This window comes from Pezoporus wallicus, unplaced genomic scaffold (genome assembly GCF_028554395.1).
Source record: "Pezoporus wallicus isolate ANWC-B61680 ecotype Strahan unplaced genomic scaffold, APGP_CSIRO_Pwel_v1 scaffold_8224, whole genome shotgun sequence".
Lineage (NCBI taxonomy): Eukaryota > Metazoa > Chordata > Aves > Psittaciformes > Psittacidae > Pezoporus > Pezoporus wallicus.
Window position 1 is genome coordinate 962,639 of NW_026641935.1, and position 22,068 is coordinate 984,706.

Genomic DNA, 22,068 nt, shown 5'->3' on the forward strand with positions numbered 1-22,068 from the left:
CAACTTGATGATTAAATGCTGGGATGTGTGTACCAGTAGATTAAAGGTGTATAACTGGGCATAGTGGCTGGGATCTATATACAATGACAGAACTGTGGATAATCAAGGAGTTGGCCACCTTGGGAGCATGAATCCAAGCAGCAAGAAAGACACTGTCATGCCTCTAGGTGCACTGAGAGATCTTTATGACCCTGGGGCCTCCACCCACACCCTCTGTCCATGGGCTCTGTTTCAGGCCTAGGCCCTCAGACACTGCCCAGGCTGTGTCATATGCATGCCTGTCTGCAGCTCCATCACAGCCGTGCTTATGGCTAGCTGAGAACTTTGTTGGTCCAGACCCTGACCCACAGACTGACTTGCACCTTGACCTGGGTCCTGCCTTGTTGTGCACTGGACTGTATGTGGTGCTGATTATGCTCACTGCACCTGATTTTGACTTCCCAGCTTGACTGTGAACTTCCCTTGCCACTATGGACTTGTTGAAGGATTTGGGCTTTCAGTGGAACCTGGCACTTGCTCTCCCTATCTCACCTGCGTACCATGGGATAGGCATTGATTTGCTGGCTTCAATTACTGTTCTCTGCTCCTGGCTCCTCATTCTTTGTGGGGGAGCTGGTCCTTGTCATTCTGACACACAGCTGTTAAGCCACAACAGGCTGAGAAAGGCCTCACACTATCGGTCCTGCCAGCCTAGAATTTCTCCTACACCCCCCTCCAAGAAGTGGCTTTGGTGAGGTTCTGCCCACAGCCAGCTGAGGATGGTGATGTTGCAGGCGATAATGGAATTTACTGACTGTGAGTCTGGTGATCTGGCACACATGCACCAAGAAGACATCAAGCCTTAGTGGACACAGAGGTTTAATGCACCTTGTTCCCTTTTACACTTAGTGGAAAGAGTACAACTCATCATCAAAAGAGTCACCAGGGTCCACTGGAAGGTCTGTGTGGTAGAAGCCAAACTCGGGTCTTACGAAAAGAAACTGGAAGCACCACAACATGTGTGTCTTCGGTTCAGCAGTCATTTTTTTCTCCTTCATAGTAGCTGGTGCAGTGCTGTGGTTTTGACTTTCAGCTTGGGAACAACATTGATAACACCGATGTTTTTAGTCGCTGCTTAGTAATGCCTAGTCTGGCCAAGGACTTTCTGAGCCTCGTGCTCTGCCAGGAAGGAGGGGAAGCCGGGAGGAAGCAGGGACAGGACACCTGACCCAAACTAGCCAAAGAGGTATTCCATAGCACAGCACGTCATGCCCAGGATGTAAAACTGGGGGCAGTTACCCATAAGGGTTAGATGACTGCTCAGTCGGGTCAGTGGGTGGTGAGCGTTTGTATTCTCTTCCCTTCTTATTTCCCTTTTCATTATTGGTGGCAGCAGTAGTGGTTTGTGTTACACCTTAGTTACTGAACTGTTCTTATCTCAACCTGTGGAAGTGGCATTCTTTCAATTTTCTTCCCATCCCTCCGGAAGCCGGGGTGGGCGGGGAAGGGGGGGAGTGAGAAAGAGACTGTGTGGTTCTGATTTACGGCTAGGCTTAAACCGTGACAATGTAGATGGGATCTGGTGTCGCTTTCGTCTTGGGCTTTGCCATTTTAAGCAATAGAGATACTAAGAACCCCTACAGACATTTGTGGGCATTTGGTGTAGCAGCTGTGGATGTGAGTGAGAGCACCACTTTGCTGTGTTAGCTGTCTGTAACTGCAGGAGTAGGGTCAGTAAGCAGGACTCCATCAGAGCCAACTGCAATGCAGTGCACAGACAACAATATAAACCTAACAGGTATGTTGGTGTGTTACATAAGATACTTGGGCTGTCCCATATATTATCTTATTGTAGGAGTAGAATATCGATGAATAGTCACGTGCACCTGTTCACCCTTAGTAGCCATCTCTGGCCAGTGCAGTCACCCAACAGGGATTTGGATTTAACCATGGATTATAGAGATCTGAATAAGGCAGCAGCACCCTTGAGTGCTGCAGTATTGTTATGCTAGAACTACAGTATAACTCAAAGGAAAAAAAAAAAGTGCTGCCTGGTATTTGACCATTGGCACAGTTAGTGTGTTTTTATTGATTGCTGTGGACTCAGATTGTAAACTGCAGTTTGCCTTTCCTGGAGAGGAGCACAACAGACCTGGAACCACCTACTGTGGGGATGGAAGCATAGTTCCAGCATCTGTCACAGACTTACGCAAATGGTTTGGAGGAGTACAGTGACCCAGATCACATGGAGTATGCTGATGGCATCATAGCTTAGGGAAGCACTGCCCAATTGGTGGATAACAAGGATAGCTGAAATTTGACTGAATGTGAGACTTACAGTCAAAGAGGAATGAGGTGAAGGGGCTTGCAGGACTAGAAATACAGTTTGTGTGTATCAAATAGCAATGTGGACACCACTGTCTTCATACTGACATGATTGATAAGATTGTGGCAATGGTTCTACCGATAATGTAAAAGGAAACTATTTTTTTTTTTTTTTTAATGGTAGGATTTTGGTGAATATGCATACAAGATAAAGTCAATTCACTCTGACTGTTCCAAGTCACCAGGGAGGAAACCACACTTGAGCGGGGCCTGAGCAACAAAATGCTTTTGACCAGATAAAGCAAAAAATTGCACATGTTGTTGTGCTGAGATGTGCCAGAATGGGTCCAAATGCCTGAAATGTAGAATCATAGAATCATAGAATAGTTAGGGTTAGAAAGGACCTTAAGATCATCTAGTTCCAACCCCCCTGCCATGGGCAGGGACATCTCACACTAAACGATGCCACCCAAGGCTTTGTCCAACCTCGTCTTGAACACCACAAGGGATGGAGCATTCACAGCCTCCTTGGGCAACCCATTCCAGTGCCTCACCACCCTTACAGTGAAGAATTTCTTCCTTATAGGGAATCTAAACTTCCCCTGTTTAAGTTTGAATCCATTTCCCCTTGTCCTGTCACTACAGTCCCTAATGAAGAGTCCCTCCCCAGCATTCCTGTAGTCCCCCTTCAGATACTGGAAGGCTGCTATGATGTCTCCACACAGCCTTCTCTTCTCCAGGCTGAACAGCCCCAACTTTCTCAGCCTGTCTTCATATGGGAGGTGCTCCAGTCCTCTGATCATCCTCATGGCCCTCCTCTGGACTTGTTCCAACAGTTCCATGTCTTTTTTATGTTGAGGACACCAGAACTGCACACAATACTCCTAGTGAGGTCTCACGAGAGCAGAGTAGAGGGGCAGGATCACTTCCTTCGACCTGCTGGTCATGCTCCTTGTGACACAGCCCAGGATACGGTTAGCTTTCTGGGCTGCGAGCACACACTGCTGGCTCATGTTCAGTTTCTCATCGAACTATATGTACATGTACTATACACAAGTAGCAGGAGACCAGTCAAACCAGCGGAGTTCATGGCAGAAAGCACACTATGGCAGAAAGAGAGACAGAAGTCTTCCTTGGATTCTGAAGCCAAGGCTGCTGCCAACCTCAGAAAACTATATCCTAACAGAAAAAGAAGAATGAACCATCTATGTGCGACTCTGGTCAGCATCTGTAGTGGTGGTGAATGGAGTCATGACTGCTGCTTGCCCTTTGGCTTCTGGTACTGGATGCTGAAAGGAAAAATGCCTTTAGCTCATCATCAAGTTCTACCTGCGCTGATGGACAGCCCTGCTTACCCAGTGGGATCAGATGGCAAAACAGGGGCATCCAGGCCTTATACAAGTGCTGATAAAATGGCCCATAAATCATGATCTGATAATAATGCAGGGTGCTACCCCATGCTCAGAAAACTGGTATATGGCAAGCTTTATGCCTTCTGCAGAGGTGGTTCTTGTCACGTTATTGGTGGGTCAAGGTGAAATGTGCTCTTTGGAGTCCTGTTCAGTAGGTGGTAGAAATGCATGAAGCTGAAGGATGATCAGATCAGTTCTTGGAAGTCCTAGCCACAAGTCTGTCCACTGATGTCATGTTCCAGAGGAAGTGGCTCAGGTTATGCTTGTGTACTGATGTTTAGATGGTTGCCATTGCCCTTTGGGTGTGCCATTGCCCTTATGAGAATAATGACAATAGTGTGGGAAGGACCATTTTTAAATGGCAAACCCTCAGCCCCTGACTCGGAGGATATAACCAAAACATTTTACAAGGGCATGCAGTGATAGGACAAGGAGGAATGCCTTTAAACGGACAGAGGGGAGATTTAGATTAGATATAAGGAATAAACTCTTCACTGTGAGGGTGGTGAGAAAATTTGTTTCCTTCACAATGATGACTTGTGCCACACAATGAAAATCAACATCTAAGTGAACATCTAAAATCAGTTTCTTTTTACATTATCGGTGGAACCATTGCCACAAGCTCATTAATCATGTCAGTATGAAGACAGTGGTGTCCACATTCCTATTTGACATGCAGAAACTGTATTTCTAGTCCTGCACAGGTTGCCCAGTGAAGTTGTGGCTGCACCATTCCTGAAAGCATTCAAGGCCAGGTTGGATGGGGCTTTCAGCAACCTGGTCTAGTGGAAGGTGTCCTTGCCTTGTGGCAGGGGGCTTGGAACTGGATATCTTTAAAGTCCCTTCCAACCCAAACCGTTCTATGATTCTCTTTTGTAAGTAGACAAAATCTTGTCTGTAAACGTCTTCTGAGTTTTTGTTTATCCCTTTATCCTCTGGTCCTGCAATGTGTTTCACAAGGTCAGAACCAATAAGGAACGCATAAGGAATGTATGTCCCAGAAGCATAAAAGTTTGTTACTTCAAGCTTAGTTTGTACATTAATATAACCTTATTCTGCAGGCTAACTGCTATAAAATTCGGGAAGGCATTCTAGAAGTCAGTGAATTCTGCAGTGAATTTTGTTGTATGAAATATGTTACTTGATTACTGGTATTAGTGTCCCCCTACAGGGAAGTTTCATTAAAACAATTCACCTGTGCACAGGATAAAAGTATTTTAAGGACAAATGTAATTTCTACTTCTTCCTTTGCTTAGATGTTGATTTTCATTGTGTGGTACAAGTCATCACTGTCAGGGGTGTACAATACTAACACACTTACTGGAGTGTTTAGTATATTCATATCTCTCATGTTTAATCTTGCTTTTGGATATGTATCGTGGCCTTTTCTACTTCAGTTAACTTGTATTTATGTGCATGTATGTTTGTGTGGTTCTGGGAGAATATTTTGAGAAAATAATCTTGTATGCTTGTTTTCTTCTTAAAGTCTTTCCTGGGCATCACTGGTTAGAGGTATTAGATTTTTTTCTTTTTTTTTTTTGTTTTTGTTTTAGGTTTTTTTTTTTTGTTTGTTTGTTTTTGTTGTTGTTTTTTTTTTTTGGACTGACCTAATATAAACATTCTCGTATTTTCAGTTTATATAGGAATTGGAATGCTGATAAAGTGACCAAATACTTCAAATTTTAAATACTTCTTAGTTACACAGACAAAAAGACTCTTGCATTCTTCCTGATCATGTTGCTTAATGAAAACTCATGGTATTTATACCTGACTTACATTTAGTTGCCTTTTTATTTTAGGAAGAATGGAAAAATAAAATTCTTAGAATGTGTGGAAAGTAGAGAAGGGAAATGCCTAGGTCATTTTTAGGGCATGGGGCTGAGGTCCTTTTGCAATTTATGTTTTCACTTTTTCTGTTACTGTAGTTGGTGAGTACTGTTAATAGTAGAAAAAATGTTCAGTTAAATATAACCTGAATTCTTCAAACAAGTACCTGGATTTCTGGTTTCTGCTACTATAGTGAGGGGTAAACTTGAGTATTAAGTGGCAATAATAGAACTGACTGAATGCAAAATGTTGAAAATGGTTAAAATATGACTTCAGGGCTTTTATTGTCAGAGCTACATTTCTTTATCTACTCCTTATGTATAGAATTAGAGTACTTGTTTTAAGTTTGATACTGCTTAATCGACTTTTTTCAAAGTCTGCTGAAGTTTCATGCCTCGTGCGTTGCATCCAAAAATAGGGAGTTGGCTTTGCACTAGAATTACACTTCAGAATTTTTATGTAGTGGTTATACTTTCTATTACTAGAACATCTGTTATATGTGGCAAGGCAAATATTTAAAAATGGGGAGATGGTGACCTGCTTTGCCAGCCTGCTGTGGATATGGAAGTTGCTGTTATGGATGTTTGCCTTTATGGATAACCTCAAAATATGCAAGAGCAGTTGGATTCTTCATCTCCTTGCATTTTTAAGATGTGTCTCTAATGCAGTTAGCATTTATGTCGTTTTAAAAATAATTTTTTGTTTGTTTTTTAAATTTTAAACTGCTGCATCAATCTTAAATAACAGTTTATACCACTAAAAAGAGGAATAGCTGTAAAGACAACAGCACAAATGTGTGTAATCAGTTTTATTATTGACAATTTTTTCTATCTGTTTTATTAAAAAAATGGTGATGTGATTCCATGATTCCATCATCTACATTGCAAAAGTTAAGATGGGATGACTGGACAGTTACTAGAATTACTTCTTATGCACTTCTTGAAATTGTTGGATTTTAAATTCTTCTAAATACTCAGTGTAGCATATTAGGCTGTTTTGGAGTCTTTATTGTATTCCCACTTCAGTATGGCATCTGCCTTAGGAATTGTTTATTCAAAGTTATTTTTGTGTCATAGAAACTCTTTCCTAATCACAGTTAGGAAAGATGATTTAATTCATGTGACAGTATATACTACTGCAGCTTTTCTAATTGTTTGTTGTTCTAAAAAGAACACTATCTTTTCATTAAGGAAATCAACAAGGCTAAAATTTGATTAATTCTTTTCCTTTTCACTTTTTAATTACTGTTGCATGACTGAAAGTGTACAGTGTCTTGTTACGAGCATAGCCAGAAGCTTCAGTAGTTGGTAATAGAAGGAATATAGCAGGCAATGTTGGTAACAGAGCTACTAACCATTCAAGCCTGCAGAAAAGCAGCTACCTGTGAGAGAACAATGTGGTTCTGGAATGACTGACAATCAGACTGTTCAACCAATGTGTTTGCGAGGGATCTTTGCAGCAGAGGAAAGGAGGCTTGCCTGATTGTGATAATTGCTTATAATTTCCTTATGTTTCAGCTTATTGAAATGGCACTTTTTCTTTGTAAGTCACTTTATTTTTAATACATTTTAAATGCAAATCTATTACTTTGATGTTACCCTTATTTTACCTACACTTTCTTCGAAAACTTTTTATTTTGGCATAAGTGGTATTGCATTTTGCATGAAATCCTCATTTTGGAAGTAGGAGTTGCATCTCTGCAAACATGGTTTGTGGAAGAAAAAATAAAGGAATATAACAAGTATTTCAAAAGCTTACTGCAGAAGTAGAAGGTAATGGGAATTTCCACTCTTATGACCCTTAGATTTATTCTTTTTCTACAATCATGTACTATAAAAATTAATAAGGTATACATTAGAACAGTTAATTTACATTTAACAATAATTTTTCACTGCTATAGCTTGATACTGTGATGTTTCGGAGTGTGACTTTTTTGGAACAGTAATTAATAATAATTAATAATTAAGTAATTAATAATAATTTGTTGCCATGTAGAATCTTGTAGAGAAGTACACAAAACTTCATACTGACATGATAATCTATTTAAACCTGCCAGAGTTCTGACAAATGGACATGTTCTGAAGAATACCAAACTATACATGACTTGAAAAGACTTTAGAAACCTAGAGTTGTTGACTTTCAGATATTTGTTAGACGTCTTTGCTATGAGTGCAGTATTTTATTTACACAGGTTTTTTTTTACTTGAATTGCAGAATCACTAACATGTATTACTATCAGAAATTTAAAATCACAGAAGAGCTTAAGTAGTTTCAGGAAAGGCATCTGTTGCTGTAGTCTGAAATTGTGTAATATGCCTTATTTATTCAGGAAAATTGACCATGGTAGATATAGAAGAATTATTCATTTAATTAACCTATCATTCAGTGCTACACTTTGTAGAGGCCCCTTACTGGTCTGGTTACTGAGCACTATAAATTTTACCTGTTTTTAAAGAAATGTCCAAAATCAAATTATGCTTTCCAAGCAACTGTTTATAATTCCCACAAGCAGTATTATTACTGAATGAAACTATTGTAGTGGGATGGCCTAAAAGAGATGAATAATTCTTGTGAAGATTACATACATTTTCTTTTAGAATATGCTAGAACTTGATCTGAGAAAGCTAAATTATCTTTCCAAACCTACAAAGAGGTCTGTGCTGGAAATTACTGATGCTGGCAGTGAAATTTAAGTTGAAAACAAATTTTTTCTTTGTAAATTATAACTTTCATGACATATATGTGTCTAACAGTTCCTAGTTTATGTATTTTTCTCACTTGTAGACTAATACCTAGACAACTTAGACTAATTTGTAAATATCTTGCACATTTTCTTTCCTTCTGCAAAACCAGTAACTACATAGCTTGTCAAAGTAGTAGATTCTGGTTTCTGCACTAAGATACTTATTTGAATACCGAGTTGAATCAATTAAGACAACTTTTAAAAACAGAAGAGGTTGGTTGTTTTTTTTTTTTTTCCTTAAGAAGTCTGTTGTAGTTTTGGTTGGGGTTTTTTTGTTGCTGTTTTTTTTTTGTAATAATCATTTAATTGACAAACTTTAAAGAGATCAGTTTAAAATGTGACCATCCAAAGAAGCATTTCTTGGCATGTATAATATATGGTGTGCTCTTTGTTCAGCTGAATAGGCTGCTCTTTATATTAGCCTATATTTTTATTGCATATGGATTTAACTGGTGGCAACTGAAAAGAATGAGAATTGGAAATTCTTTAAAATGTATTGTTTATAGTCTTTATTTCTTTTCATGTAACAATAGTAACCACGAATACTGTCTGTGCTGCTGCCAGAGAGGAATGAACACTGTCATGCTTTCCTCTATCCTACACTAAAACTTGTGCTGCTTTATGAGCAGCTAAGTATGGCTGAAAAGGTTTTTCACCACCCTAAACTGGTCACAGCCTTCTGTTGTTAATGACCTTCCCTACACTGGAGAAGCAGTCTGAACACATGGTTATGAATGAAAAGAGCCAAACTGCTCCCTTAAGCACAGACAACTGATAAACCAGTCTTCTGTGAGCGGTAGTTCCACAGCCAATACAGGCCAAAATGATGGCTTGCTGCTGCTAAAGGATGCTTTCTTAGTTCTGTCTCCTTCAAGTATCTCTACCCCTTTCTTCACACTGGATTCTGGCACTTTTCAACCCCTCTTTTAGCTGATTAGCTGATATAACTCAGCATAGAGTGCTGCCTGGTTGGAGGACTGAGTCATCTCATATAAAATCTCTTAAGGACCAGAACTGGTGCAGGATAAACAGCTCATGATCATGAGCTGGTGGAAATACTGGAGCAAGGGTGATGGGAACCTCTCCTTCCACCGAAGTCCTAGGTGGAAGGACTAAGATCCCACCTATAGGGGACCTTAATCTCATTTTTTTAATGAAAATGTTCTTACGGAAGAGTGTGGTGAAAGTTTCAGGAACCTTAACTGCCTTTTAGAGGTGTTGTGGTATTTTGTTTCTTCTTGGTGTTTTGGAGGACTTTTAGAGGCTTGGCTGGCCATACAGTAGCAGTCTTAAAGAGTAAATAGATTTAACTGGCATCTAGGCACTGATTTTTGAATGAAGAACTTGTAGTTCTCGAGCTATTTTCTTTTAGAGCCTCAAATTGTCAGCATTCTTAAAACATACACTTAGATATTCAGTATTTTTAAAAGAAGATATGGTCCACCATCAAGTTCTTAGGACAAGAATTACATTTTAACAAAAGTGCCATAGGTATATTTAAATATGTCTTCAATTAGTTTTCCTCAAGGTCCACTGTGTCCAGTCACAAATGCTGACTTTATCTGTGTGGTTGTGTGTTTACTTACATCTAGAAGCAATGTTGTATTGCAGACCCGGACCTGGCAGCAAGCTCATTTCTTTTTGTAAGTGTTTGCTATTCTTTTAAAATGTAAACTGTAGTATGGTAAATATTAAGAGAAGTAAGAAGTGTAACACCGCTGAACTTACTAACTTCTTGAGAGAGAAGGAAAATTTGTGTGGTTGGCACATTTTCCTGAAAAGTGAGTTCACAGCATTGGTTGATTATGTGTATAGAAAGAGGACATTTTTGGGAAGAATAAATTACAGGAGTTTTTGCACTTTTGTATGAAGCTCTTTCTCTATAACAACTTTTACTAGTAATCTTGCTTCTTATTTTTTAGTGTGGACGTGACGAGCTTCTTTCTTCTGGTGTCAGTAACAGGCCTACTACCATGAGCAATCCTACTCAAGCTGCGGGTATACATAAGAAAAGATTTTTATCACAGTTCATGAACAGTGTGTATTTTTCTCTGTCAATTATTTAATTTTATTTTCTTTGGGGGGTGAGGGTAGGAAGAGTGTGTGTGTGTGTGTGTGTGTGTGTGTGTGTGTGTGTGTGTGTGTGTTCTTCATGGTCACCATGAGCATCCTCACCAAGCTTGAATTGTAATCTGACTCCAGCAACCTATTGGAGTCCAGCAACCTAATGAAAATACTGAGGAGCTCTGAAGTCAGTTGTCCTTTTTGGCTGACTGCCTGATCTGAAAACTCCTGTAACTCTCAGTGAAGATGTAAAGAGAAAATGTTGAGCTTGCCACTTAGCTCCATCTCATTGCTTCTGATAATGAGTCAGAACCCAGAAAGTATTGCTTCTGCAAGAGCCTCTCACCTTAAACTAAAGGCAAAGTTCCTGTTAGGTTTAATTTCCTGGTTTCTTTGGTCAAGGAGTCCTCAACATAGTAAAGTCAAGGATATTTTGTCCTTTTGAACCTGAAAAGTAGATTTAATAAAACAGGATGGGTTATATGGGTTGTAGGGCTTTGATGGTATTATACCCTGTTGTGTCTTGGTACTGATATGAGTTTAATATGGTTTTCTTTGTCTTAAAGTCTCAGCCCCAACAAGAATGCCACATGTGTATATTTTTCAGAATGTACATGATGCCATTTAGAATTTCTTGCTGGAAAAGTCAATGCATATCCCTCCCCCACCCCAGGTGGGAGAATTACTTAACTTGGCTTCTGAGCGTGGCATGGTTGAGACTAGTAAAAATGTCCTCTCTAAAGGTCGTTATACAGAATGACTTACGTGAACTGTTTCTCAGCCTTAGACTGTACTCAAAACCTACAGCAAATATGAAATTACTTACTAAGCCTAAACAGGTATTTTTTCTTAATCTTTTCTGATTATCCTTGGAAGGCTAAATGTAGCACATGAGGTGTAAAGGCTGTTTCAATGGAGTGAAGCTGTTTGTGGCACATAAGTGACAAAAACAGCAAACAATGTTTCTTCCTTTAAGTAGTATGCAGTTAGACTTGAGTACAATTTCCGTCAAATAGACTGTCTTTAAATCAGTTTAGAATTTTTTTTCATCAAGTCTCATAAGCCTCTGTAGCTTGCCGTAGGACAATATCTAACTGGGATCTGTAGCTTGGCTAATGAATTTCATTATTACTACTTTTAAGTTATTACTCCATTGTGATAGCATTGAGAGCTATATGCCTGTTCTAGATGTGGTGTTTTGCTTAAAAGGGCTCTCAAGGACTGCAAGTCATCTCCTTGAAATGTAACCAATGGTCACTTACCTCTTAGAGGATGCAAATAGGCATATGTTAAAAAAAAAAAAAAAAGAAAAGAGAAAGAAAAAAAGCATTTTGCTAAAGTGGAAGAGATTAGAATCTGCATGGATTTCACACCTTACTGCTGTCTATCCTTTCCAGAGACTTTTTACAATTCACAATCATGTGGGACAGCAGGCTTTTTTTAATAAAAATAAAATAAAATAATAACAGCTGAATCCACACGACGCAGGAAGGTCAGTTAGTAATAACTAAAAAAAAAAAACCCACAAAACCTCCCAATTACTACTTTCCCCTCTTCCATGTAATTAACTTTTTCTAAATATGTTACATGGGCATTTGGGAAGAAGTTACTAGCCTCTCTACCTGTAAGACTTGAAAAAAAACCACCAAAAAACAAACCCAAAAACCTCCCCTCAGCCCCCAAGGAACCAAAGAACCAAAAACTAAACCAAAGCAAAACAAACCTACCACACGCTCCACTTGTAGTGGAGGTTTGGAACCAACAAAAGGAATCTTCTTAAACTGTCCTTTGGTTATACATGAACTTTCTTAGGATTCAGAGAGCTATAAGTAAGCTAACGTAAGTGCTGAGACAGCAGTTAATATTTTTTTTAGGTTTTGGTACTTACATTGTTTAAAAAGTTTGCCTTGCTTGCTTGTCCATTCTCCTCCTTAAAATATTTTAGATAATGAGAATGATAAGAAGAAATTTAAAGCAGACAGATCACTATGCTCCCCTTCACGTGTCCTTCATATTCGTCAAATTCCAAGTGATGCTACTGAAGCAGAAGTCATTTCATTAGGCATGCCTTTTGGCAAAGTAACTAACTTCTTGAGGCTGAAACGAAAATGTCAGGTATGTAATTTTCAATGTTTCTATTATAAGAGCAAGGCTGGGGATACAGTTCATGTTATGACCCTTTTGATACTGCATTTGGCTGTAATGACTGCAACAATTTCTAGACATTTCATTGATAGCTCAAGATTCTAATAATTTTCAAAGGTGAAAAATGTACTGATACTTATATTAATTTTTAATACACTTGGATTAAATAATGATCTAGTAACTTGTTGGTAATATACACCTTGTGTAAGTATATATAGATGATAAAGAACTATGCTGTTACTATTGAAGTCGATATAAGTCTTGAAATGACCCCACCTGATTAAATGACTAACATGCATGTTAACTTTTTAATCTGAAATAAATTGCTTAGGGTTTTTTATTTTGTGTTTTCCTCTTAGATACAATAGGGTAGTTCACATTATGAATAAACACTGAAATGCTAAAATAATAGGCACTAATAAAAAAATTGTCTGCAGCAGTGAGCTGGATTAATATGCACAAACTGATGTTTAGTGTCTTGTTCCTATTTTTTCAATCAATATGTGTATCTGCTACTTAGGTAGTAGTGCTTGCTTTCAGGAATCTAATAAATTCATTAGCAGTGTGGTATTTTTAGCTGCATTGCTTCCCATATGTCATACTTATCTTTAATGACCTACTGTACTTACAATGTAAAATCTTTTAAGAAAACCCACAGATCAAATATCCCCATAAACATGCATTTTAATGCTGAACAAATCAATGCTGTACATTCACATGATCATTTTCTAGTGAGAGTAGAATTGGGAATATGGTACTTTGATGCTTTGTTCCCTCCTGTAAACAACACAACACTGAAAAGTGCTATGTATTGGTTGCAGGCATTATTGGAAATGGATTCTGAAGAAGCTGCTGCTGCTGTGGTGAACCACTGTAATTATTCTATACCTCATCTCCACAGTCAGCCTGTTTATGTTCAGTATTCCAAGCACAGAGAACTTAAGATTGAAAGTTCACCATATCAGGCTGTAAGTATAGTATTTCCATTTACCAGGATAGAATTGCATATGAGTTGTATACTGGTTTCGGCTAGGATAGTTAATTTTCTTCATAGTAGCTTGTGATGCTTACATAATATCAAGGCCTTTTCTGCTTCTCACACTGCCCTGCCAGCAAATGCACAAGAAGTTAGGTCAGCCCCCACAGCTGACCCCAGCTGACCCAAGGAATATTCTGTACCATATGACGTTGTGCTCAGCAATGAAAGCTGGGGGAAGGAAGAGGAAGTTGGGAAGTTTGGAGTTACAGTGTTTTTCTTACCAAGTAAATGTTACGCACGATATCCTACTTTGCAGGAAATGTCTAAACACCTGCCTGCCAGTGGTAAGTAGTAAAGGAATTCCTTGTTTTGCCTTGCTTGCACATGCAGCTTTTGCTTTACCTATTGAATTGTCTTTATGTCAGTCCATGAATTTTCTCAATTCTACCCTTTCTGTTCTCTCCCCACACTGCTGGGGTGAAGTGACCAAGCAACTGTGTGGTACTTAGCTGCCTATCAGTGTTAAACCACAACTTTAGTAAATAAACAGAACACTTTCCACTACACCAACAGTCAAATTGTAATAGATATTATTTCTGTCTCTTGTTATCCAAGAGGTAACTTTTTTCAGACAGGGAGTACTCTGTCTGTGAAATTACTGTGGAGGAGCTCAAGCATCGTTCACCCTGATGTGGAGAAAATCAAGTGAAGGTGGCAGGAGGACTGCTTGTATGAACAAGGAGCTCCTGACTGAACTCAGACATAAAAAAGAGGCAGATAGAATCACGGACAGGTGATTGTATCTGTCCCTACAATACAGAGGACATTATATTGTTCTCTGGAGGAATAATGTAGAGAGCATTATCTGAATACGCAGGAATGTGGTTAGAAGAGTCTAAGACTACATGGAGTTGGCTCCGGGAGGAATGTGAATACAGCAAGAATGGCCCCGCAAAGTGAACCAGCCCCAGGTGGAAGATTTAGGGAATGTGGAGCCTGCTGCTGAATGGGGGAAGGGGCTCTGCTTATAAAGTAAATGAAAAAGGCTGAAGTACTGGATGCTTTCTTCTCAGACTTTAGTGGTTACAACTTGCCCTTCAGAATACCAAGCCACTGAGGACATTGTGAAGGTCTTCATGAAGGAAGTAGAGAAGAATCTCGCTAGGGAACATTTAAGCAAACTGGCTAAACAAAAGTCTGTGGTGCTGATAAGATGCAGTTATGAGTACTGAGAGAGCTGGCTGATGTCATTGCAAAGCCACTCTTACAGTCTTGGAAAAGTCATGGCAATTGTAGAAGGCTCCTGAGGCCTGGAAGAAAACAAATCTCTTTCCCATCTTAAAGAAGGACAAGGAGGATCGAGGGAACCATTGGCTGATCAGCCTAATCTAGATGCCTGGAAGGGGAATTGAGCAACTAATCCTGGAAACCTTTTTCATACATTCTAAGAACAAGAAGGTGGTTGGGAAAAGTCAGCAAGGGTTTTTGAGAAGGAAGTAATGCCTGACCAATGTGATAGGCTTCTACAGTGAGATGACTGGTTTGAAGGATGAGAGGAGAGGAGTAGATGTTGTTTAACTGGACTTCGGCAAGACTCTAAACATTATTTCTGGTAACATCCCAGTAGACAAACAGATTAAATACAGTCTAGGTAAGTAAACTGTGAAGTGGTCTGAAAGGCTAAAATGGTTGTGGCCAGTGGCATGAAGTCCAGCAGGGGACTGGTCACTAATGGAATACCCTAGGGGTTGATCCTGTGTTCAGTACTGTTTAATATCTTCATTAATATCCCAGATGATGAGACGGGGAATATCCTTAGCAAGTTTGCTGACAACACAGAAGTGGGAGGGATAGTTGACATCCCAGATGGTTCTGCTGTCATTCAGAAAGAACCTTGAAAAGCTGGAGAAGTCGACTGATAGGAGGAACCTCACTAAGTTCAACAAAGGGAAATGCCAACTTCTGCACCTGAGGAGTAACCTTGAGTACTGTTGTACACTGGGGTCAACCAGCTGGAAAGCAGCATGGCAGAGAAGGACCTGAGGTTCCTGGTGGACAACATACATGCCATTGAAGAAAAGGTGCCCAGCAGCAGTATCCGAGGCTGCAGAAGGCAGAGTGTTGCTGCCAGGTTGAGGGTGGTAACCTTCCCTCTACTCAACGCTGATGAGACACATCTCAAATTCTGTGTCCAGTCCTGGGCTCCTCAGTACAGGAGAAACATGGACATAGTGGAGCTAATCCAGCAAAAGGCCATGAAGATGGTTAAAGACTGTTCAGCCTGGAGAAGGCTTTGGCATATCTTACCAATGTCTGCAAATGGAGATGCTTTCCAGTGGTACCTAGTGACAGGACAAGAAGCAATGTGCCTTATTTCGAATACAGAAAAATCCACTTAAGAAACTTTCTTACTCTCGTAGTGGTCAAACATTGGAATGGGTTGCCCTGAGACATTGTGTAATCTCCATCCTCAGATACATTTAAAACCTGGTGGGAAACAGTTCTAAGCAGCCTGCTGTAGGTGAGCCTGCTATTGTATTCTACACTACTTAGAAATACTTGCTTACTTTATGTTTGAAAGAACTTTTGCCATTCCTGACTTTTAACAGGTAACAGCTCTCAGTAGCTTCAGAACATGAAGAAAATATTATGTCTTCTCCAGTAAATCTTTTCTCTGAATAATTAGTCCTGATTTTTTCCCCATGTCCACAATATAGTAGCAGGAATACCACAAAAAGCTATGCTTGTGTTTTCTTAAACTTAATTGCTAATTATGTGGTCTGTAGATGCTATCTGAAGAACACAAGAAAGAACAAACCCAGCTGATACACAATGAACCACTTTCTGCCCCAAAAGCAGCTCTTTTGAAGCTTTTCACTTTGTCAGATATGAATGTTATTGTGGCGGGTCATGTAACTTGTTTTTGAAAGATTCATGGTGTTGTCACTGTTCCAAGACCTTGCCAAAGTCAGGAAAATCATAGTCTTTAAATTGTTCAAATTTTAAAAAGATAACATGACTAAACTTAATGTTGATTGTTTATTTTAAGAAAAACCATAGAGCCAATAAAATGGGTGTTTTCACTGATAAAGTATCAGTTTTATGTGCAGCTTCATGCCAAACAATATAATTAATTTCTTTCTTGCATTTTTGAAATACAAAAATTGATTTTGTAAAAATATGAATTGAACATTGTAGGTGGTGGTTTAAATCCTAATCTGTAAACACAAAAGAACTCTTTGCACAATAATATCAAAGGATACAAACCACCATATTGCAGTGGAAATCTGTTTGGATTTTTGGATTGCTGGATGAATTGCAATTGACCTCCCATTTAGATACATAAATTATATACTGTGATGTGTGTATCATGATTTTATTTCATGTAAGAATGTTGCAAGTAGTGATTGGGCAAAAATAAGTGCATATTTTTAATCTGTGCCGACACAATTCCCTGAAAACTTGCAGGCTTGTCAATCTAATAAATGTTATTTGTATCTTTCCTTATTCAAGATTGCTGGATTGGATTGTTATCTGCAAAAACAAATAAATAAAGAAGATTTATTTATTTTTTCTTTTAAGGATGTGGTGTGTGTTACAGCCTCAGGAAAACTCTACTCATATTTGCAAATAAGGCTGCTTGTAGCTGTTTCTCAGATTATTTTCAGCTCAGTGCATGACACCTGCTTTTTCCTTCTCTAAAAACAACATTGTCTACTTTTATTTTACTTTTTTTCCCCCCCACTTTTACATTTGAGTTTTATTTAAATTTTGGAGGCACTAACAGAGTGGCTGAACACTACATTACTGATTTAGTGTCTAGGCTCAGGCCTAAAGTACAGATTATTTTGCAGGGGTTTCTGAAACTAGCTAACATTTGTATTGTGCGCCATGTTTAGTCCATCTTCCAAGGAAATAGTGTTACTGAGACATGACTTAAAGTCACAGCACTACATTTGGGAAGGAACACCTATCCATAGTTCTCTCAGAGGTAGTCTGAAGACTTTTCTGAGGAAAGCCCATCAAAAACAAGCATAGAGACTTTGAAAGTTCCAATGAGGTAGTTTGGTGAGTGAGATTTCAGGGTTATTTTTGTGTTGATAGTTTGGCTCAGAAGGAAGAGCAGGCTATGCACCTTTAAGCTTATCCCCAGCAAAACTTAGTTCCTGAAGAGAATGCAGTCGTAGTAAAGCCGAGCTAATAGTTTTTGGTACACTGACTGTTAGTCTATTACAGTATTGTCATCATAATGATTTGCTGGAGACTCTCTAGAGTAACAAAAGCTTACTGAACCAAAGCAAAATTGTGTCTATGTGGCATTACAAAGTAGGAACAGTTTAACTAAAAAAGAGTCATAATTATGTGAAACTATGATCTAACTTCTTTTAGGGCAAGGGAAGGGAAGGAAGTGGTATGATTTTCCTATTATCAGGGAATTTGAACTGATAATAGATAAAGGGAATATTTTTTTTTTTCAAAGCTGCATGTTAAATGCATTATACATGCTTTTCATTGTATGAGAACTTTGTTTAGAAACTAATAATTTGTATGTGTGTAACTGTGGTGTCTCCTGTGTCATCATTTCAGAGAGCCCAAGCTGCACTGGAAGCTGAGAATGCTATGGAGCGTAGAAGCCAGGCTGTTCCAAGTACTTATGCTGTTGAAGGTGGGCACCGTCCCTATCAAGGTTCAGTTCTTCGAATCATTGTTGAAAATCTTCACTACCCTCTCACTATAGAAGTGTTGTATCAGGTAATGTGATTGCTAAAAAACAAAAAAAGTTAAAATCCGTTCCATTGTAAATTAATTAACTTTTTTTCTTTCTTTAAGTAGCTGTGCATCCTTAATTGTTTGAATGAGGACTGTAATTTTAAAATTATTTATTGCAGTATGAGGATCTAGGCTTGAATCAGTTTTGCACAAAAAAGAATCATAGTAAACAGGGCTTCTGTTTACAGCTTTACATGTTGTTTTTCATTTTGTTTAGTTCCTTGGTTTCTGTGGAAGCAGCCACAAACTTGAGGTGTAACTTCTAATTTATGCCCACATGATAAGCTAGTAAAATAATGATTGTTATGAACTTGTGGACCCATATTCTTTCTATTGAGTAACTTTTCTAGTTTTCATTATATTTTAAACTTTTATATTCAATTTTATAATTTGAGGCAAGTGATGTAACATACAAGTGTAGTTGCTTGGACAAATATTTTTGATTGTTTATCATCTGTTAGAATGCCATTTACTTTACCTCTGAAAGCCTGGCACAAAGGTGATCTATAGCTATGAAAGACATTACCGTTAACTCCTGCTAGGTGGTTGTGCTATCCTAGTGCACTGTTGTGCTCTGTTGAGAGCTGTTAAGTTTAAAAATAGTAACTTTATAAGATTATGTCTTTGTGCCTAAAGAATCTGTTGCTTTTTCAGATATTGCAAAGGCTTTAATACTTGAAGCTTTCGTAATTACTAGTAAATGTGTGCCGTAAAAAGAAACATGCCCCAAATCTGAGTTTCTTAAATTAATGTGATTTAAAACAATTGGTGTATTTTTGCAAAAACCTGCAGTTTTGGAAGATTTTTGCTGCTTTACTAGCATCTCAAACAGTTGTTGATTGTTACCAACATTTTATTTTTCCTTTTACCTCTTAATATTTTCTTTCTCAATGTCTCTCCTCCACGATACTAAGTAGAATACTAGTTGTCACTGTGATGTAGCAATTTGTCCTATCTAAACTCTTGTTTGTATCTCTGAGTGTTGTTTACTCATTATTGAGCTTGTGCAAATACTGTCAACTGTTTAGGATCATTAGTGCACTCAACGCATGAACAAACTCCTGTGGTTATGGGAGCTGTACTAGATTAATAGTGTAGTTCCTGGATGTAATCTTGTATGGGATTTTGTTTAGTTGTGGGGTTTTTGTTTGGGTTTTTTTTTTTGTTTTTGGGGTTTCGTTTTGTTTTACTAAGCATGTAGTGGGTAAGTACAGAGGGACCTCCAATAGGCAAGCTGTCATCCAAAACTTAGATTGTATTTTTAAAGTTACAATTGCTTGTCAAGAAACTAACACTTTCTTTTAACAAGAATTCACCTTACAATATTTATTATAAGAAACAGAACATTTAGTGTCATCTTCGCAGAAACAAAATTGATATACAGTGAGTTTTAGATTTAAAAGCAAACAGGAATAAATGGAATTTCATTATCTTAAAAAGGTGTATTTAGTGTCATGGATATACATGGAAAAGCCTATGTTCAGAAGCTGCATTTAGGCCTTTCTTAAGGGGAAGTGCTTTATGAACAGGAACTCAGTGGCTAATTTTAAATTGCTATGAAAAACTTTTTGTTCTGTCTTCTATTACAAAATGATGACTGCAGCATAAAACCCTTGTTTCTGAGATTCTGAAAACCTGGAAACTGGGCGCAAAGGGTTGGCGTAGTGTGTCTCATATCCATAATTCTAGGCCTAATAAGCTGGCAAGAGATGCTTGTCCGTATCTCATAGAATCAACTAGGTTGGAAAAGACTTTTAAGATCATCAAGTCCAACCATTATCCCAGAACTGCCAAGACCACTGTTAAGCCATATCACTGAGGGCCTCATCAACTTGTTTTTTAATGCTTTCCTTGGCGGTGATTCCACCACTGCCCTGGGCAGCCTGTTCCAATGTCTGAGCACCTCTCAGTGAAGAAATTTTTCCTAATATCCAATGTAAACCTCCCCTGCTGCTGCTTGAGGCTATTTCCTCTTGTCCTGTCACTTGTTAGTTGAGAGGAGAGACTGACCTCCACCTTACTACAACCTCCTTTCAAGTAGTTGTAGGCAACAATAAGGTCCCCTCTGAGCCTTCTTTTCTCCAGACTAAACACCTCCAGTTCCCTCAGCCATTCCTCATAAGACTTGTACTCCAGACCCTTCACCAGCTTTGTTGCCTTTCTCTGGGCCAGCTCCAGCACCTCAATGTCTTCCTTGTAGTGAGGGGCCCAGAACTGAACACAGGATTCGAGGTGCGGCCTCACCAGTGCCCAGTACAGGGGGATGATCACTGCCCTGGCCCTGCTGGCCATGCTATTGCTGATACGGGCTGGGATGCTTCTGGCCTTCTTGGCTGCCTGGGCACAAGCTGGCTTATGTTCAGCTCCATCAGCACCCCCAGGTCCTTTTCCATGAGCAGCTTTCCAGCCACTCTTCCCAAGCCTGGAGCATAGCATGGGGTTGTTTTGGCCCAAATGCAGAACCCAGCACTTTGCCTTGTTGAGCCACATACTACTGGCGGCAGCCCATCAATCCAGCCTGTCCAGATCCCTCTGCAGAGCCTTTCTATCATCCAGCAGATCAGCACTCCCAGCCAACTTGGTGTGCTCTTCAAATTTACTGAGCCTGCACTCAATCCCTCATCCAGCTCATCAGTGAAGACATTAAACAACACTGGCCCTGACACTGAGCCCTGAGGGACACCATTAGGGACCAGCTGCCAACTAGATGTGATGCCATTTACCTCCACTTTTTGGACTCAGCCATCCAACCAGTTTCCAACCCAGCGAAGAATCCACTTATCCAGGCCATGAGCAGCCAATTTCTCCAGGAGAACGCTGTGGGAGACAGTGTCAAATGCTTTACTTAAGTCCACATAGACAATGTCTACACCCTTCCCTCATCAGCCAGGTGGGTCACCATATCATAGAAGATCAGGTTGGTCAACCAGTAGCTGCCCTTCATGTACCCATGCTGACTGGGCCTGATCCCTCCATTTTCCTGTATGTGCTTTTTGATCTCAGTAGGATCATCTGCTCCATGACCTTCCCCAGCACTGAGGTCAGGCTGACAGGCCTATAATTCCTAAGGTCATCCTTCCTGCCCTTTTCTTTCTGTTCCAGGCTTAGTATTTTCTGGGGATGGGGGAGGGGTGCAAGAGTTCTGCTTTTCTGACTTGCATTGATTCTGACAATTTGCTCTAAAATTGTTAGTACTTTCCAAACTCACCTTTCCTCTTCCACTGTTGATTTGGACATAGTTTTTCTGCACTTACGTGATGTGCCCTAGATATACTTTTGTCCTCATTCTTTGTGGCTCTTCTTTTGTACAGACATGTTCATGTAGTTCACACTCTCATTTTGAGTGTATGTATATTAATATCAGACTTCTTTTTTTTTTTTTTTTGCAATGCTTGCATTTGCAATAAATTAAATGCCATTCAATTGTAAATTAGAGGGATTGGTCCCAAACCTGGTCTTTGTCTTGCTTCTTTCCTTCTTTGTCTTCTAGTTTGGACAGTGGTTGTGAGTAATTAATCTGTAGACACATCAACTATTTAAAATATATTTTTGGTCACCAAATTTGCAGAACTTGTTTGAAATATAGAATGTAAAGGTGGATGCCTTGAAAAGCAGATTGCAGTTCCCATCTCAACTGGCTTGTGAAAGTCCATTTCTCAAACCTCAACTTTGATTATCCACAGTTTCTCTGCAGGGGTTGGACAAATGCCTGTTTGGGCTGCCCTTCCCTGCTCTTTGACTGTTGAACAGCCATTGCTAAATCTTTAAGGAAATTTCATCCTTTTTCATTATCTTTTATAGCCTCTTTATTTTTTTTAATATGA

The 22,068-nt window shown here is 39.2% G+C and overlaps 1 protein-coding gene across 1 annotated transcript in view; it reads left to right on the forward strand.

Moving 5' to 3' along the window:
• The first annotated feature begins 779 nt into the window (after positions 1-779).
• Positions 780-22,068, forward strand: part of PTBP3 (polypyrimidine tract binding protein 3) — a 35,771-nt gene continuing 14,482 nt past the window's right edge. Inside the window, exons 1-6 of the mRNA XM_057426009.1 lie at positions 780-795; positions 4,630-4,727; positions 10,209-10,323; positions 12,296-12,465; positions 13,317-13,463; positions 18,062-18,226. Of these exons, the coding sequence (XP_057281992.1) occupies positions 780-795; positions 4,630-4,727; positions 10,209-10,323; positions 12,296-12,465; positions 13,317-13,463; positions 18,062-18,226 (711 nt within the window). The remainder of the gene's footprint in view (positions 796-4,629; positions 4,728-10,208; positions 10,324-12,295; positions 12,466-13,316; positions 13,464-18,061; positions 18,227-22,068) is intronic.